The following is a 13,033-nucleotide window of genomic DNA, read 5'->3' as shown; positions in this document are numbered from 1 at the left end:
GTCCCGCTGGCTGTTGGAATGATACCAGCAGACCAGGCAGAGACTACAGATTTTAGCAGCTCAACTCTGATGTCAAAGTAGAAGCTACAGGGCTGCATCTTAAGGAATACTTAAAACTTCAGTTAATTTTAAGAGAAATTCCCACATTGCCCCAAACAGTCCAGTTTCTCAGCATCCCCAGTTAACCTTCCAGGAAAGGATACCTTGTCTCTCCATTGACAAATGGGCTGTGGTTCTCTTGGCCTTTGTCATGGTACCGTTTATTTCTCAGCTTTGTTGTCACTTTATGAGAGCTGTTAGCACTCTCTCTCCAAGAATCTCTCTTCCCCACAACACACATACTGGTCCTTTCCTGATGTGGACCAGTACATGGAGCATGATCTTTCTTATACATTTAATGTATATCTGAGCATGCCAGTATGGGTTTTTGATTTTGAGTTTTTGGGACAATTCCAGCCATATGATTTATCCACAGCAGGTGTAGGCAATGGGTCTCCTTCAGATGTCTTGGACTTTGGCTCCCTTAATTCCTGATCAACCATGGATGCAACGCAAATTCTTTCCCCCCCTTTCTTTGGCTAGCACCCTTAGGGCAGAATCCAGTGGGGAGGACTGGAGGATTTTGAGGATCCTGTCAAGGGGGGGAGTGGCACAAGAGCATGGGTAGACTGCCCTGCGAAAGCCACCCAAGTCTTTTGTGCCTGCTCATGAGGAAGGCAGGCGGAGGCACTGCTGGGATGCATCATGTCCTGGAGGAGCCTCACCCTTCCCTTCCCCATCTTCTGGAATGTTCCCCTGGCACCAGCCCTGAGGTCATTCCCATGACCTTGGAGCCCCAGCAGGTGAAGAAGAACTACGCTGGCTGTGAAGTCAACAGAAGGGTGGTCTGAATTCAGAGTCCCTGGTCCAATTTGGGACTGCTTTGGGATCCTCATTTTTTCTATGGCTGGCCAGAGAGCGTCTACAGACCACCAAACTGTGTTCTTACTCTGCAGAATTACTGCAGAAGCTTTTATCAGGACAAGGGTAGGATACCTGACAGGAGAACCAGTGTGGTGCAGTGCTTAAGAGTTTGGGGCTGGGACTCATCTGACCCGGGTTCTGGTCTCCAGTCAGCCATGGAGCTCACTAGGTGATTTTGGGCCAGTAACAGACTCTCAACCCAAACTACCTCACAGGGTTTTTGTTGTGAGGATATGAGTGAGAGGAAGAGATTTATTTACTTGAGAATTCTTGAAAGGAAAAAATATGGGATACAAATATAATAAGATAGATAGATAGATAGATAGATAGATAGATAGATAGATAGATAGAAAGAAATATAGGTACTTAGAAAATTGGGGGATTGTAGCAGTATATCCAAGAGTCAACACTTTAATATTTAACATATATATATGCATTTCCTTTCTGGAACTTTCCATAAGAGTCAGAGAATCTGAGTCTCCCTGGAATATGTTGATTAACACCAATTAGCAGCCTGTGCTCATATATATAATTTCAAGAAGTAATTATGCATAATTATGGGCAATTACAGACTACCAGTAAGGTATGCATATGTCATTCTCTCCAGTATACAAACCATTCCTTTGGATAGCTGAGTAACAGGCTCCAAGCCATATAAGGGATTCATGGGGCAAGCCTATGCATGTTTATGCAGGATTCAGTCCCCCAGAGTTCCACTGGGCTTGCTCCCAGGTAAGCAGGCAGACGATGTCAGCCTTAGGAAACGCCAAATCGCATATGCATGAGCCATTCTTTGGTAAAGTGCATTTCTTAAATTGGACATTTAAGTATCATATGCATACTAATTTGTCTCATTGAAACTAATGGAACAAATGGATCTATATCAGTGCCATTATCCTCAAGGTACTTTTGAATGCAAAGTGCTTCATAAATGAAGGTTAATAATAGGAATGTTTCACTGTTTTCTATGAGGTTACATCACAACCAAATTGAGCTACATCGGCCTACCACATAATGTATTTCAGAATATCTGAGAGAGTAAAATGAGCTTTAAAACTGCCCAGTCTGATCACATATAAATGTTTTCTTGGGGCTTTTTAAATTGTTTCTTTTATTCCTACCACCTCTAACTCTTTTGGTAACAAATTCCAATAAGGGAGCAAGACCTACAGCATCCAAAGGGCCACAGAATTTTGCAGATGCCCGGAGCAGAGGTGGGAGGCAGCTCTCCCGCTGCAGAGCTGGGAACTGGAGCTCTGATGCATGCACCCAGAGCAAGCAAGGGAAGCACAGCGCTGGCTGTTCGTCAAGGCTGGGAAGGCAACCTTAGAGAAGGAGAAAAGGGCACATTTTGGTGGGAGGGAGGAGACCGGGGAGGCCAGGATACAAGCTCTTGTGAGGCCTCCATCCCTCTCCTTCTGAAGTGCCGTTGCTGGACTGGCAAAGAACTCCATCTGGTGGAAATGCAGAGAAGGGGAACGGGGTCGCAAAGATTGCTTCCGCCACGCTTCTTGTCCTGCATAGGAAGAGTGTAACCCTGAGATTGAGCCTAAGAAGAGTATTCGACTCATCGGCGACTTTCAGATGTCAAGAAGGAGCCTCAAGCTCAGATTTGTTCCTGAGTCTACATCTATAAGGGAATGTGAAACTTCTGCTTGTGGTTTGGTAGAAACCACTTCCCTATGATGACGACGACGACGACGACGACGACTATTTGCTGGCAATCATGGGATGTACAGTAAACAACATGTAATATCAAGCCATGATCTACCCCCATTTCAATAACCTGGCTTGTTAACTAGACACAATGCAGTGTGCTCTGAAGCCCAAAACTAGGGTCTTACGTGCATCCCCCACCATGGACTTACTCTAGAAGGCCATTTTCAGCTGACTAGATTTAAAACTGGAAAGGGGGAAGAAAGGAGGCTGGATTGTTGATACGAGTAGGAATCAGCACAAGGCAATGGTCCCAGTCTCGGCCCCTCCCTCCCAGAAAGCCCCTCTCAACCCTTTCTGAAGTCCTTGGAGTTGTGTCCTTGGAGACACCTGGCATCCACACCAGCTGCAAGGAACAACTCCGAAGTGGACGGGCCTTGGATACAGGATTCTGGAAAGTCCTCTGCTCCACCCCCACCCCCCGCCCCAAAACAATGTCAGGTGTCAGGATTCAGGGACAGGAAAAACATCCGCTAGGAATGACATTAAATCAGAAACAGGAGAAAAGAAGCAGAGGACAGAAGCGAGAGGCTCCACGCTGACCGAACGCCGTAACCTCTGCTCCGACCAAATGCTGTCAGCTCCATGCTCGAGGCACGCTAGCTGTTGCTACGAGCAGCAAGGTTTATTTATAAGAAAAACAGGAGGAAGAACTTTGGCCACAGGACTGGCTTTTGCCAACCACTCTCCTGCATATGGCCAAAATGGGAACCAAAGAATGGGCGCTTCAGAGTGGTAGCCGCCTGTATAAAAGGGGGTACATGTTTGCCTCCTGCCATACAACTTCATTGCAAAAAAAGTGGTCTGTTGTGATACCTGAATGCAGCCTCTGTGCGTATTTTAATTTTTTAAAAGCAAAATCCAGCAACATCCAAAAATTACTTTGGCGGATAAGACCCCATTAATCAGCAGCCCTGGAATTAAAAAAAATGTGCATGGAGCCAATGGTAAGTAAGTGATACAAGCCACTTGGGGATTATATTCTGTTTGAACTGAAGGTGAACACAGAACTTAATTTTATCGTTGGCTTTGTGTTTATACACTCTTGCATGGACTGTGCTGCCCCGCATTGTGAGCAGTCCGTGTACAGATGAAAATAACCACAGACCTTTACATCGCAGGCTGTATGCCAAGAAACATAATATGCGTTGAAAGGAAATGAAATATATAAGACTTAATGAGGTCACCGTGATTATACCTAATTGCGAAAAAAGACATTTTCTGTTTAGGCCCCAATATCTCCCTTCATGCAAGCTAAGAAATGCATTCTTTTTATACATCATCTGGTTTCATTTCTTTTTCTTTATTTTATTTTTTGGAAAAAAAATCATAGTTATCACATTCTCCTTACGCACAACAAAAAATTCCAAGCTGTGCTATGGATACATCCATATCTGAGATTTCCTTCTGAGTCACTGCTTTTCAATATGTAACACTGTTCCCACATTATTACAAATATGCTGATCCAAGGACTCGTCCTGCAGCGGAACTGGAGCGGGTCCAGCGTCCCTGCCTCGTAGGTCCAGGTGAAACGTCGGGACCCATGAACCTGATTGTTTAAATCCTTCTCACATCAGTTTGCATTTTGCCATCTATTCCAAGGGACAATTGTTCTAACAGAATCCTCAAAGACTCCAGAGAACTATGCACATGTGTGGTAAGTTGGTGAGATCCTACCTAGCTGGGGACTACGCAAACCTGTTTTACAGCCCTATAATAAAAAGGTACTATGATAATGAAAAAAGAATTTCCTTCTTTCCCACTGTCTCATTGGGAAACGATACAGAACACATCTTGATGTCCATCTCCCAATTGTTTAAAGCATACAGAGAGAGAGAAAGAGAGAGAGAGAGAGAACAAACCTCACAGCCACCATAGCACACAATACATTTTGAGCCCTATGTATATATCTACCATGTTGAAACGTTTGTTGCTTCCAAAGAATGGACTCCACTGTACCCTGAGGATGGGTCCTTCAAACTGCCTTCACAATGGGATTGAAGAATGCACTTATCTCCCATGGGTAGACTTTTCGTCTGACATGATTAGGATGCATTCATTTCATTATGAATTTCAGAAGAAGGCAGTGTTGGAGATCCCACTCGGTAATGAACAGCAGTTAACAAATGCCAGGAAACCAGAGCACCAGAAAACAATTCTATACTCAAAACAAGTTCATGCTGACATCACACAACTGCACCATTTACAATTGTTTGGGTTTATCCCTGCAAAAGTAGTTGAAATTTAGTGACTTCAGTGCTGTCTAATGAGATGTGAACCTGCTTAGACCGAGACCATTCTTTACCTTTTACAAATATTAGGTGTTATATTTTCCTTGCATTTTATAAAGGGAAAAACCCCTTGTTTTTATTTTCTTTCAGTGATAGATGCCTCTATTTGTTTTACAAAGTAGCATAAGAGGGAGGTGTTGGTCGACTTCAAAAGCGCCCTGCAGGCTTCCTTGAGAGCTAATTCATGTTAGAGAAGGCTCCCTTTTTGTTTTAAGCAAGTGCAGAAAGTAAAGTCTTACTGATCCAGAGAAATTCAATGGCAAAAGATAAAGGATTCTGAAGCCCTATTTGTTGATCTCTAGCCAAAAAGCATGATGGATGTGCATGAATTTCCCAGTGACTCCCAAGATACAGACATTCCTCTGATATTACAAAATACAAAAATATTTTCTCGGAACTCTCATTTACTTTGCATTTACAGGACAAGAATGGAAATAACTTATACTTCCTTGCAATCTGGAAGAAAAATGGCTGAAATAAACCAGGTGATGAAAATAAAAAGCCAAAAAGAGGAGAAAGAATAATCTAGTAGCTAAGTGCTGGTTATAGAAAACAATGGCAACTAAAAACACATGGGTGAACTGGGTATTAAATGGCAGCTACTTGTGGGAAGGAGGTGAATTTGTAACTATTACATGCTAAAATAAATTTCATCACTCCCTCTTTCCACAAAATAAAATGTGCAAAATATATTCACCATGCCAACAATTATGTCTATTTATAGACTTTTGTCTATGACCTTCTTCTTACAGCTCCCCGCTTGCCAGGATGTTTTGTTACAATAAAAGCGCTTTAACACCTACAACAGTGCAAGTTTGATGAAGTAATTACATTCTCCAACACTGTGCTCGGGCAACATGGTTATGCTATGATACAGTTTTTGCTCTTTTGCCTTTTCCGGCTGTGTAACTGTCCTCGACCACCTAGTGTGGAAGACTTAGGCATGCTGTATGAACCGTATTTGTGAAGGAGCTCTTCACCGGTAACATACTGGAGACGGCTGGGTTGTGGGATTGGTTCTCCAAGGAAGTAGCCTTCATTGTCAGATTCGGAGGATGAGGAGCACGTCGAACACCAATCGTATTCCGCAAAGTAGGGTCCCCATCGCTCGCTAAAGTGGTTCTGCAAAGCAAGGTCTGATACAGTCCTCGGACACTGACCATACAGATTTCTTCGTGCACCCTGCTCCATGGTCTCTCTACAGCTTCTTTGCTGCAAGAACTGGTCGTAATCCTCTCTGGCTCGTAGAGAAGGCCTCTCTTTCAGTTTATAGCTCTGTTCACTGGTGAGATGAAGAGCATTATCTGAGCGGGAGCGCCTTGACCGCCGAGGCCTGTGGGGGCGATAACGTCGGTCATCATCGCGGAGACTAGTTCGTCTGGGGGTACGCTCACTCATGGGAGGATGTCTGGCATTCTCTTGTCCAGCCAACTTGCTTCCTGGCATCCCACCTTCATAATCAAAGCTCTGATGCATTCTTACACGGGAGGATGTGTCTCTGTAACCAATTGGATTGGCGAGATCATGCAAGTTGGCCTCCATATCTTGATACTGCTGAACAGAAAGCAGGCTTCGGACAGACTCGGCACTTCTGAACTGGACAGAGGAATTCAGTGTCCCCATATTACTCATCTTCTCTGAGACATTCATTCCAGAATCTTTGCTGAGATCTGGCATGGAAAATCGAGAGAGATGCTCTTGTCGCTTGGCACCACCATCCGCAGAGAGCCCTTGAGGAAAAAGGAACAAAGAATTAAATGCAGGAATTTCTGTGGCATTCTCAGTTCATTCCTTAAATGGCTGATGCAGTGCAACTCTCTGCATCATGAATCTGTGGGTGCATTGTGGAGATGTGAAAATTAACATCACACGGTTTCATTCATTTTTTTACACCCAACATACTCCCAATGTTACCTGACCATTGGCCACATTGGCTGGGGCTGATGGGAGTTCTAGTCTAAAACCTCTGGAGGGATGACCCAGAAGTTCCAAACAATGGTGAGCAGTAAAATGTAGCAGCAGCTCCTATTACATTGCTGCTGTCTCTGAGCTCCATCCAGAGGGTTCACACTGTCTGCCCCCATGGTGTTCATACAGGTCCCCATGGATGCTGGCTAGTAAAGGCAGGGGACGGCCCCTTGGGTACAGGTGAGAATCTTTCTGCTCTCCATCCCGCCTCACTGGCTGCTTTCTGACTGGATGCATCCAGATAGTTACCTACTGCTTGCCCACTCGTGTCATTTTCTCCAGTTATTTTTCACAGAAATAAATATGGGTAATGATTTTCCTCCTGAAATTTTGTTTCACAAATAATTCAGACTTTTGGAGTGAACTGTGAAATTATACTGATATTTGTCAAAGTGGATTTGAAAGCTGCTCTTCTGAGGGTGAAAAACCTTCTGACAACTAGCTTTTTTTCCAACTGAAATATACATTGTGCCACCAGAACCATGGTACAAGCAGGTTTACCACAAACTGAAAATCTGTTCTGAATTATATGTGCGCACATAAATACACAAACACACAAAAGCAGATTTTAAGGTCTGTGGATATCCATGTACGAATTCAAAATTCCAGAAAGCGGTGTGAGAAATGTCATATGCAAAACCAAATGTTGACAACTGTGAGTAGAAAATATTTTTTTTATATTTCTAATTAGTTTTACAATATAAAATACAGCTGAAAAACTTACAGCTAAATAGTAACCTATAACATTAAACATACAGTTAAAATAAACCATAAAAATACTGTGAGCCCCATCACCAAGACCATAAAATACACATTGAAAACTTATTCAAAAATTCTTTCAAGGGTTCTCGATAAGGTTCCAATCCTTTCCCTTTTTTAAATACATATTCAATCAATGCACCCCAAATCTCATTAAATTTATGTTTCTTTATATGCCCTTTTCTCACTTTGATTCATTTAAGTTAATTCAAGTTAATTTATCATTAATAGCTATATACCAATCATGTAATTGATAATCATATTTTACTTTCCAGGTCTTAGCTATGATTAATCTTGCAGAAGTTATTAAATTCATTATTAATCCTTTATTATTCCAACTCCATTGTTTCTTTTCAAATATTGACAGTAATGCGATCTCAGGGCATATTTCAACTCTCTTTAAAAACCTCTTTCCAAAACTTCATTATGTATTCACATTCCCACCACATATGAAAACATGTACCTACTCCACAGCTATATCTGCAACATAAATTGGAATATTTACTATCTATACAACTTGACTTCACTGGGGTTAGGTACCACTTCCATACAGTTTTATTTAAAAAATCCTTCATTCTTACTGACATAGATTTTAATGTAAATTTTAGTTACTATCCCTTTCATCTGCCTATTATCTTGTTTTTTGTTTTCTATATTCACAGCTTCAAATTTGATGTAATCTCTACATCTAACTCCTTTCCTTAAGCAAACTCTAGTTTAACAGTATAAGTTATTTTTTCCTTTCCTAGTAGTGCTTTTCTCTTTCCATTTTTATTCATTTTCTGCACCCAATTTTTAATCTAATTATTTGTTGATTCTTTAATATTTTCCCCAAAGTTTCTCTTAGATTTAATGGAAACCCTTCTAATTCAGTAATTGGACATAATGGTAAGATTGATGACATAAGGTTTTCCTTTGCTTATACTTATTCCAAATTTATAATATATTTTAAGGAAAGGATCTTCTACCTTTTAAAATATTGTTACTATCATATTTGAAAAAAAGTCTGTCAAGGATCCTTCTAGTTGAGGAGTGGAAAATATTTTCTCGGTTTTGCTTTCACTCAAGCAGATACATAGTGTCTGGTCAGCTATCTGGCCAAACATCTAGTTGGGTGTTTTTCGAGAGTAAAACACAGGTAATCTCTCACTTTTGTGAAGAAGCATAGCGCTGAAATAGCCATTTCTTCTGTTTGCCTGTCAGTTCTTCTGTATCTGAATGGTTTTATTTTAAGAAGGAAAAAAGGGTCCTGGAGCGATTTCAAACCATCGATTACACTGAAAATGTGTAGCGTATCCTTTACGATCAATCAACACTCTCGGATGCTTAAGGATGGAAACAGAGTCACAAAGCTGCTACAACAAGTGTGTACATGTGTTGCGCATGCAAGTGTCTGTGACGTGTGGTCCAAAGCAAGCATGCAGTCTCTAAAAGGTGGGGTTTGGGGAGGGGGTCCAAAATGATGTCCAGGTTCTCTCTTCCAATTTTTAATGGGTTTCAATTTCCAAAGTTTTGAAGAAAAATGTGAAAATAGCATCACATCACATGCATGTCCTGCCTCTTCTACCCTTGCGAGGAATCCAAGGCAGGTTAGATAGCTCCATTTTTATCCTAAAAATGACAACCCAGTGAGGTTAGTGAGGCTGAGAGGGAGTGGCTGCCCAAATTCACCCAGTAAGCTTCATGGCTGGGTGAGGACTAGAAACTGGTCCTCCCACAACCCCAGTCCAGCACTCGGCCTACCGCTCCACACTGGTTCTCTCTGGGAATAATAAAGTGACCAAAAGCGAAGCAAAGCAGAACTCTCCAAGGGCTCCATCCTATGCAAGTTTAGATAGAGAAGAAGCCCTGTAACTCTCAACATGCCCTGGGCAGCCATACTTGTTCCAGGCCACAATAGCCAAGGCTGCAGCAGTTGAGTGTGGAACAGATTTTGTTGTGAAAAGGATTTGGGAATGGTAATGATCAATGCACCTGTGGTTATGTCACCATCGTGTCTCCTATGAAAGGAGGAAGCTCAAAGCATCAATGGAGATAAAGACTAACTTGGTCCTTGGTGTCCTCAGGTCTATCGCATTTTCTGTTCAGTTTGCAGGAAAATGTCATGTTTCTAAATATGCTGACTGTGGACATCTAAAGTCAGTAGCAAATGCAAACTAGCTGAGGATCCCCAGTCTTCTGACAAGTTACCCATTTGGTGCTTGCATTAAACAACGTACCTACTGTTTGAAATACATATTTATTGTTTGGAAGCATTTTCATCCTACCTTCCTGGCTCAACAGGAAGTACTTAAGGCAGCTCACAACTGATTACAACAAATTAAAAAAACCAAACTAAGAAAGAATGCAAAGCAGGGTTGGTATCAGTTAAATGACGACATAGGTACAGAAATGAACGAGTTAAGCAAATGAATCAAACACTCAACAGAATGAAGTCTGGCTGGAATAAAAGGGTTTTCAGTCTGAAGAGAAATATCTGCAGGGAAGAAGTCAAGGAGAAGACAAGCGTTCCAGGACGGGGGCGCTGCGGCAGCAAGGACCCTGCATAGCTGGCTTCACTCACTGCTGTCCTTCTGCCAACACTTTTATTTGGGCAGGCCTCTGCCATGTAGGCTGGCCTGTTGCCAAATGGGGGGGGGGTTGTCAAATTGCTCAGGTATTGTTTATGTCTTACTATTTATTTCTCTTCGAATGATTTCACTGCATTTGCTTTATTAAGGTTTTAAACTCGGTCTTGTTATTGATAGCTGCTTTGAGTGCAATTTTTGATGGAAAAATGGGATATAAATAACAATGCATTTCCGTTAAACGAGCCTCGGATATTAGCCCCACACACAACTGAGACACTCTCTGTGACCTCAGTTACAAAGCAGGCTTGCCAAACCCAACGGCTGTATGCAGCAGAGCAGCTGTGTAATGTACCTATGACAGCCTTTGATCATCTCCTGTCCTGTAAGGAACACCGCTGCATACACAAACAAGCATCAGGAATGACGGCATATTTGCCAAATACATGAGTCAACGGAATTTATGGACAGAGGCAGGACCTGGATTGGTAGGCCTCTTCCTTTGATGGCTCGCATTCTTGGTTGGGCTGAAAACCGCAGGCCTGTTTACCATGCAACCATTCTTGCTCACAGGACTGCCCAGCCCCTGTCAAGTCACTTTGCTGACAACACTCATAGCATGGGAAGGATTTATGGAAGCAATCACAAGTAAGTCTTGGCATAAGACTTTAACATTCTTGTCCTAATGTGTGCCTGACCTAGAAACAGACACAACTATAAATCTTCCCCATGTGCTGCATTTTGCCATGTGACTGAGTTTCAGGAGCAGCCCTGTGAAGGAACTGGAATTCGAAAGGGGTCCTTTGGACAAACTCTGCACACCGTGTACGGGACCAGCTCTGTCCTGTCCAGGAGAGGGCAGCAGTGCACAGACACACCACGGACTCCTGCAGTTTGCCAACATCTTTGGAGATTAGCTTGAACGGGTAATGCCAACATACAGTAATCACAGGTGTGGCCCATTCAGTACTAAGAGACTGTCATCTGAACAATGCAGATCAAAGCTCTGGCCTTAAGTGAGGGTTTTCCTAGCCCAAGTCTCTTGTCCTTCAACCTCCAGTCGTATAATTGAAATTCATGGGTTTTTAAACAATATTTGGAGGATGGAAATTGGAATGATGGGTAAAAGAAGGCAAGGATGGGTCCACCATGGACTTTTTTGTTGCCCAGGTAATATAAGGGGAGCCAGTGTGGTGGTTAGAGTGCTGGACTGGGAACATGAGAGATTACTGGGGTTCTAGCCCCTACTTGGCCATGAAGTTCCCTGGATGACTCTGGGCCAGTCACTCACTCTCAGCCTAACCTATCTCAGAGACCTTTTGTAGGGATGGTAAGATGGAGTTACAGACACTGTTTTGGGTTCCTTATGAGAAGCAGAAAGGCTGGATATAAATGCAATGGAATCACCATCCACATCTGAGATGATGATATTGCAGAAAAAAATGGGGCATGGGCTTTGTGGCCTCCTGCAGAAAAGGGTACATGCGGTGATGAAGGACCAACTTATCTCAAGCACTGAAGATTTAGCACTGTACAGGAAAATTCCTGCTTGGTGAGCATATGATAATTACACTAGCCTGCAAGCAAGAGACAGGACTCTTTCTGACTATTGTTCTGTGCTTGCAGACTGGCTTTCAAGGATCACCTGAGTGTATATCCACGGACAAGAAATTGCCTAAAGAATGCTCACCCACTAATATACTTGTAGCGACATCCATGAACAAGAAATATTATACTACACATGCAATTTCACCCTTTAAAAAGCCAATCCATGAGGGCAAAATATTGTTCCAGAAATGATCCACAGACCATGAAAAGCTGTTTACTGTAAAATAACTATATGAATATTAACTAGGCATTGCTTTGGTCATTAAAAAAACCAGAGCTGTCAACCAAGAACTTTTAGTTGATTAACTGTTTTGCTTTTAACTGATTAAATTTACATACATTACATTCTTCAACATCTTGATAAAAAGCATCCTTTTTCCAAGGATCCTGAAATGAGGCTGTTTTTCTTCATGCAATAATGTCCAAAAACAAACAAACAAACCCGATTCCTTGTTTAGACTTTAAATTTTAGAACATATGCTCTAAATATTCAGCCTTTTAGATCACTTTCCCACACAACCCTTGTGTGTTGAGGAACCCTGCCTGCATGTGGCACAGGTGCCAGGATCAGGGCCTGAGTGACCCTGCAAGCGCTCGCAGAACCAGCCGCACCTTTGTGGGCACTTGCAGGAAACACCTGTGCAGCCATTACACAGTGCAGCTGGAGACCCTGCAGGCCAGCAGCAAAGGCTTCCCTGCACTGCTGTCTTTGCCACAGCAATGCAAGTGCCTCGGTGATTCCTTGTGCTCTGGGCCCTGCACTGCCATGCCTTGCTTCAGTTTGTCCCTGCCTTGTTCAAGCCCTGCTCCAGTTTGCACCTGCCGCACTCCAGCCTGTGCCCTTCCTGCTTTTCCTATCTTTCCTCGGAGTAGACCCTGCCTCGCTCCAACCTGCTACAGCCCTTGCGGCAACGCCTTTTTGACTGCTCTCCTCCATGCCTTGGACCTGGACCTCCTGACTTGTCTCCAGCCTCTGGCCCATAGTAAGCTCTGGACTCAGCTTGAGCTTGCACCCTGGACCTGGTGTTCTGCCCTTCCCTGCTGCCATCCATGGCCCGGCCCTCACAACGGGAGCATAGGGTAGAAGATCCAAGGCTGGGGTGGGCAGAGTTCAAGCTTACAGAGCATATTCTTTTCTTACAAGGACCCCAAGATCCACCA

The 13,033-nt window shown here is 43.0% G+C and overlaps 1 protein-coding gene across 6 annotated transcripts in view; it reads right to left on the bottom strand.

Annotated features, from left to right (window-relative positions):
* Positions 1-3,963: 3,963 nt before the first annotated feature.
* Positions 3,964-13,033, bottom strand: part of PRICKLE2 (prickle planar cell polarity protein 2) — a 171,408-nt gene continuing 162,338 nt past the window's right edge. For all 6 annotated transcript variants that reach the window (XM_044451864.1, XM_044451863.1, XM_044451867.1 and 3 more), the window contains one exon: positions 3,964-6,700. In XM_044451864.1, the coding sequence (XP_044307799.1) occupies positions 5,832-6,700 (869 nt within the window). In that variant the 3' untranslated portion in view covers positions 3,964-5,831. The remainder of the gene's footprint in view (positions 6,701-13,033) is intronic.

This window comes from Varanus komodoensis, unplaced genomic scaffold (genome assembly GCF_004798865.1).
Source record: "Varanus komodoensis strain SLA01 unplaced genomic scaffold, ASM479886v1 scaffold6_4, whole genome shotgun sequence".
Lineage (NCBI taxonomy): Eukaryota > Metazoa > Chordata > Lepidosauria > Squamata > Varanidae > Varanus > Varanus komodoensis.
The sequence above is the reverse complement of the archived record's forward strand: the minus strand, read 5'-3'. Positions and strand labels throughout refer to the sequence as shown.